Source organism: Papaver somniferum, chromosome 11 (assembly GCF_003573695.1).
Source record: "Papaver somniferum cultivar HN1 chromosome 11, ASM357369v1, whole genome shotgun sequence".
Classification (NCBI taxonomy): Eukaryota; Viridiplantae; Streptophyta; class Magnoliopsida; order Ranunculales; family Papaveraceae; genus Papaver; species Papaver somniferum.
In genome coordinates, this window is record NC_039368.1 from 134,861,938 (window position 1) to 134,868,138 (window position 6,201).

General features: G+C 40.7%; 1 protein-coding gene across 1 annotated transcript; it reads left to right on the forward strand.

Annotated features, from left to right (window-relative positions):
• The first annotated feature begins 1,375 nt into the window (after window positions 1-1,375).
• LOC113325232 lies at window positions 1,376-5,630 on the forward strand. Its single transcript, XM_026573441.1, has 7 exons — window positions 1,376-1,542; window positions 1,633-2,400; window positions 2,545-3,123; window positions 3,246-3,318; window positions 3,419-4,526; window positions 4,703-5,528; window positions 5,615-5,630. The coding sequence occupies exons 1-7, from the start codon at window positions 1,376-1,378 to the stop codon at window positions 5,628-5,630; spliced, it is 3,537 nt and encodes a 1,178-aa protein (XP_026429226.1).
• Window positions 5,631-6,201: the final 571 nt, after the last annotated feature.

The following is a 6,201-nucleotide window of genomic DNA, read 5'->3' on the forward strand; positions in this document are numbered from 1 at the left end:
CTTAACCCCTTCTACTTCATTATGTGATCGAAATCCAGGTAATTTGAACATACCCAATGCTAGCTGGAGTGGCGCAGTGAATCAGAATCGTCCTCATCTTCCTAGATCATCAGTTGATCTCAGCTATCGACCACCAGAAATGATTGATGGTGACCTTGTTGCAAGAATCAGAGCTCCGGTTTTGGCTGATCATATGGTGGAATGTGAAAAATTGGTTGTAGGAGGATTTGTGGGAAAAAGACTTTCGTTCACTCGTATGAAATCGGCAATAGAGAAAGCTTGGAACATTAAGGGAACCCTGTCGATGACAGTACATGGTGATAAGTCCTACATACTCAAATTTTCTCTGGATGAAGATCGTGTAACTACTCTAGAACATGGTCCGGTATTTATTTCTCACTCTCCCTTTTTTGTTCGTAACTGGGAACCTTTTATTGAGCAAGAATTAGAGAATATCCAAGCTATCCCAGTTTGGATGACAATTAGGAAGGTACCTGTTCATGTATTTAATCCAACTGGTTTGAGTTACATTGCTTCTGTTGTGGGGAAACCTCTACTTCTGGATGGTCCTACGACAGCTAAAACTAGAATGTCTTTTGCTCGAGTATGTGTTGAAATCAACCCTAAATCTGTGCTTAAAAAGGAGATTACAGTGGTCTTTGACAATGGATACAAGTGCACAGTGGAAGTTGAGTATGCTTGGAAGCCGGCTCAATGCTTATCATGTTCGACCTTTTGTCACAGTGAAGCTAGATGCCCAAATAAGGTGAAGGAACCAGCTATTGTACCCCCTTCACAAGTCTATGTGCCTAAAGCAAAACCCAATCCTCCTCCTCCTCAAGAGACAGCCTCTCAATCTCAGAATGATATAGTGTTGCCTCAAGCAGAGAAGGGATGGACATCAGTCAATAACAAAAGAAAATTGATGAAAGCTGGGAGCAATGACCTACCTAGCGGGAGTAATTCTAACCAAGAGGTCTCCCCTCAGTACCCTCCGGGTTTTGAGCCATTTAGAGTTCATCAAACTGCCATTTCTTTAGTTAATGTGGTTCCTGGGATCAACACTTTCTCTGTGTTAGAAGACAGAGAAGGAAATGAGATGTTGGAGCATATGGAAGTCCCCAGTGATCCATCAATGAAAAAAGCTCCAAGTTCAGCAGACCCCATAGTTATTTTTGAGAAGAATCCATCCCAAACATTCAGGAGGTTCCAACTTCTTCTAATTCTACTGACAAAGGACCTGTTCAAATTCTCAAAGTTCAAGGTGACCCAAAAGTTTCATCTATTAAGTCAAATGGTCTCCATGTGGGTATTAAAGGTACTGACCTGAAAAAGGCAGGTCGGATTAGACAAGCTCCTTATAGGCTTGTTAACAATGAATAACATTGGCAACTGGAACACCAGGGGGCTCAATGACCCCCTGAAGCAAGTGGAGGTAAGGAAATTAATAAATAGTAGTAGTTTAAAATTTTGTGGTCTTGTGGAAACTAGAGTGAAAGCTAGTTATAAAGAAAGAATTAGGAATAACATCATGCCTGGCTGGTCCTTTTTGGATAATTACAACAATCATGAGCTAGGTAGGATCTGATTAATGTGGGATTCTAGTCTTGTGAGAGTTTTTCTTCTTTTCAGCACTGATCAAGCTTTATTTGCTAAAATGTCCATCATGAATGGACCATGGTTTGTTCTAACTATTGTCTATGGCCATAATATTGCAGTCCAAAGAGAAGAACTTTGGACAACTTTGAATAATTTTGCTGCTAATAACAGTCTCCCTTGGTGCATCCTGGGGGACTTTAATGCTTACTTATATGCACATGAAAAGGAGGGAGGAGATCATGTTTCTTCTTCCTCAATGTCCAGTCTACAAGATTGTTTTCAGGACTCTCAACTGTTTGATTGCCCCTATATAGGATGCCACCTCACTTGGTCTAATAAGCAGGATGCTCCTACCAGAATTACTGGAAAACTGGACAGAGTTGTCATCAATCTAGCATGGCTTGATTGCTTCCCAGACTCCATCACTGAATTCCTCACTAGTGGAATATCTGATCATTCCCCCATGATACTTAGCACTTTTGAAGATAGAGGAAAGGGTCCAAAAGCCTTCAGATTTTACAACACATGGACTGAAGAGGCTGATTTCATGGAAATAGTGGAGGCTGCTTGGAATATTCAAGTGCAAGGCACCCCAATGTACATTTTTGTTACTAAGCTCAAGAATGTTAAAGCCCACCTAATTGCTTGGAGAAAAAGAAGATTCACCAATTTGAACAATCAGGTTATTGAAGCAAAGAGTCACTTGGTGTCAGCTCAGCTTATGCTTCAAGAAAACCCTTTCTGCCCTGCATCCATCAATAATGAGAAAGTAGCAATTAGATATTATGCAAAGAAGGCAAGGCAGGAAGAGGCCATGAAAAAATAACAATCCAGAGTACAATGGCTTAAGCTTGGAGACAATATTTCTTCCTTCTTCCACAAGACCATCCTTGAAAGAAGAGATATGAACAGAATGCTTGTGTGATATGATACTGAAGGCAACAGATTAACCAAGGATGAATACATAGCCAGGGAGTGTGTTAACTATTATACTCAGCTTTTTGGTCAACAATCTGCCTCTCCTATTGATCAACTTGCATGGGACCAAATTCAGCTCCAACACACTGTCTCTGAGGAGGATGCAAATGGGTTAGAATTACCTGTCACTAATGATGAGATTGTTTATGCTCTGTCTACTATAGACTCAGATAAAGCTCCTTGGCCTGATGGGTTTTCTTCCCATTTTTTCAAAAGATGCTGGAGGATTATAGGCACAGACTTCATTAAAGCCATCAAAAGTTGCTTCTCAAGTTCCAAGATCCTAGGTGAGGTTAATGCAACCCTTATCTGTCTTATCCCAAAAACTCAAACTGCCTCCATCTTAAATGACTTCAGGCCTATAACATGCTGCAATACAATGTATAAATGCATCACCAAAATCTTAACTGTTATGCTAAAACATATTGTCAAAAAGATTGTAAGCCCTTGCCAGTCTGCTTTCATCTCTGGAAGGTCAATCCAAGACAACATAATGCTTGCTCATGAGTTATTGAGAAACTATCATAGGGACAGTGGAGCTCCAAGGTGTGTTATGAAGATAGACCTTAGAAAAGCTTATGACTGCATTAGATGGGATGCCTTCTTATGGCTCTGAAGAAGTACAACATCCCTAAGAAGTTCATTGAATGGGTTAGTATGTGTATCAGTTCTCCTAAATTCTCTATTATGGTCAATGGAACAGCCCATGGTTATATAGCAGGGAAAAGAGGTATCAGACAGGTCTGCCCTCTTTCCCCTACCTTTTTGTTCTTCTTATGGAGATTTTTAATTCTATTATGCTCAAACAAGTGGAGACAGGGCTTTTTACTCTTCATCCCAGATGCAAGGACCCTATGTCACCCATCTCTGTTTTGCTGATGACTTACTGGTGTTCATGAATGGAGATGTTACTTCTGCTAATGCCTTGGCCACTGCCCTCAATATCTTCTCTGCCAGAACAGGCATTGTGGTCAACAACAACAAAAGCAACATTTTCATGTCTTCTTTGGACAGTATAACTTCCTATGGCATCAAAACTTTTCTTGGATTCCAGATGGGCACTCTCCCAGTTAAGTATCTTGGTCTTCCTCTTCTCTCCACCAGACTGTCCCAATCAGACTGCATTCCTCTCTTTCATCATGTCACCTCAAGAATCAAATCTTGGAAGGTTAGAGTATTATCTTACGCAGGGAGAGTTCTTCTCATTAAGGTTGTTCTCAGTAGCATGCTCATCTTTTGGACTGCTTGTTTTGTCCTCCCTAAGAAGACTATAAACTGCCTCAACACCTTATTTAGGAACTTCTTATGGGCTGGTATAGATCTTACTTATAAGCAGCCTGCAGTCAGCTGGACCATTATCTGTCATCCTTACAAAGAAGGAGGTTTGGGTATAAGGTGTATTGAGACAACTAACACTGCAGCAAACTTAAGGCATATTTGGGATATTGTTAGAAACAAAGATACCTTATGGGTGCAGTGGGTCAGCAAGAATCTAATCAAGAAGAAGGATTTTTGGTTTCTAACAGTCCCCTATGACTGTTCTTGGTGTTGGAGAAGGATACTAGACCACAGGGAGCTTGCCCGCAAATACATTCTATCCCTGATTGGAAATGGTGAGTCCACTAGTTTGTGGAAAGATGTGTGGCTTCGTCAAGGAAATTTGATGAACATATTCCCCACCCACATGTCTTATGATTCAGCCCATAATGCTGATGCAAAGGTGAGCAGCTGTCTAGTAAATGGGCACTGGCATCTGTCCCCTAACCTCTCTCATGCTCTTGGAGAAGTTTCTGAAGCAATCACTAGAGTTAAAACTGATCGTCTCCTTGAAGACAAAATTGTTTGGACTGCAGGCCATTCTGGTGATTACACACTCAAGGAAACCTATAATGCTCTTAGACACAAGAATCCTATCCTTGATTGGAATGTTCTTCTGTGGTTCCCACACTGTATACCCAGGCACTGGTTTATTGTATACCCAGGAAGCTGAAGACAAGATACAAACTTCTCTCTTGGGGCTTAGATGTGGACCCAACTTGTGTTATGTGCAATGAGCTTTTAGAAGATGACTATCACCTATTTTTCAAGTGCAGATTCTCCATCATTATATGGAACTAATTGCTAGGGAGGTTAGGCTTAAGGAACTGCAGACACTCTAATTGGGAAGAAGCTATTACCTGGTGCATTAGGCAGTTCAAAGGCAAGAAGGATGTTGGTACTATTAGGAAGCTCTCCTTTAATGCATTCATTTATCACATTTGGTGGGAGAGGAACAACAAGATTTTCACTCAGAAAAGCAGAACTTATGATTCAGTCTACCATGGCATCATTGAAGAGGTGAAGTTAAAAATGGCAGCCCACACAATTTTAATTCCTTTAACCCCTGAGAGCAGAACAATTTCCAACTATTGGAATTGTGACACAAGATTTATAACTGCAGTTCAAGTGGAATGCACATGGGAGAAACTAGATATTGGAGAGGTGGCCATTAAAACTGATGGCTCCCTCTCTGATGTGGCTGCAGGTTATGGAGCTATTATAAGAGATGAAAAAGGAATCCCCTTGGAAGCTGTTGCTGGTAGTTCAGAGCCCCTCACAATTACTCAGCATGAGCTACAGGGAGTGGAAGCAGGTCTCAAGCTGGCAATTCTCAAGAATCATTCTAGAGTCTCTCTAAGGTCAGACTCTATGACTGCAGTTTCTTACTTATTGAGCCCAAACCCAAAACCTCATTGGGAATGCCACCATACATGGGAATCAATTAAGCGCATGCGTGCAATGTTTTCTAGCTGCAAGGTTCAACATGCCTACAGGGAAACAAATAGAGCAGCAGACCTAATTGCTGGCTCTCATCCAGACGGGGTCTTCTTACTTATTGATCCTAACACCTTCACAGAAGAATTGAAGAACATTGTCATTGAAGATGCCAGCAGAAAAGTGTATATTAGAGAGTAATTGGCTGTATGTTTTGGTCTGTTGTTTAGACCTTTTTGACAGTTTTGTTTCTTTTTCCTTTTTTACTTTTCTTTCTTTGCAGGTTGGGGTCTCCTTGACCCCCTTTCCTTTCCAACGAAAAAAATAATAATTTGTACAATGGAATGGTCAGGATTCTAAAGGAAATGGTTCTTTAACAAACAACACATATATTTCTCAGTTTTTATTTATTTCCAAATTATGAAAGTTTAAGGAAATGGCTTGAACCTGACTTACATGATTCTATGCACTAAAGTTTCATGCCCAAATGAAGTATTAATTATTGGTTTTACACATACTCCTTGTTTTTGCTATCGGGTATTAATTGTTAGATGACACATGTTATGCAGTGTGTAAATCTTCTTTACAGTACCTGCTTTTGCGTTAGCAGTGGTAGGAGCAAATTTCTCCTTGGGGATTAAACTTCAAATCTCATTACCGATTTTAGGCAGCCAGCCAATATGGAAAGCAGGAAGGGCAAAGAATACTCATATCTGCTCGTGTGGCTCCGTTCCTGGTGCACGGAGGGGAATGACCGAGTGTGCCACCAATAGTGACAGAAAGGGTCACAAAAGCCCCGTTAAAATCTACACGCTCCCACAGCTAAAATTAATCAAATGATTTTCATTGTTAGCCTAGTTAGCAAATGAG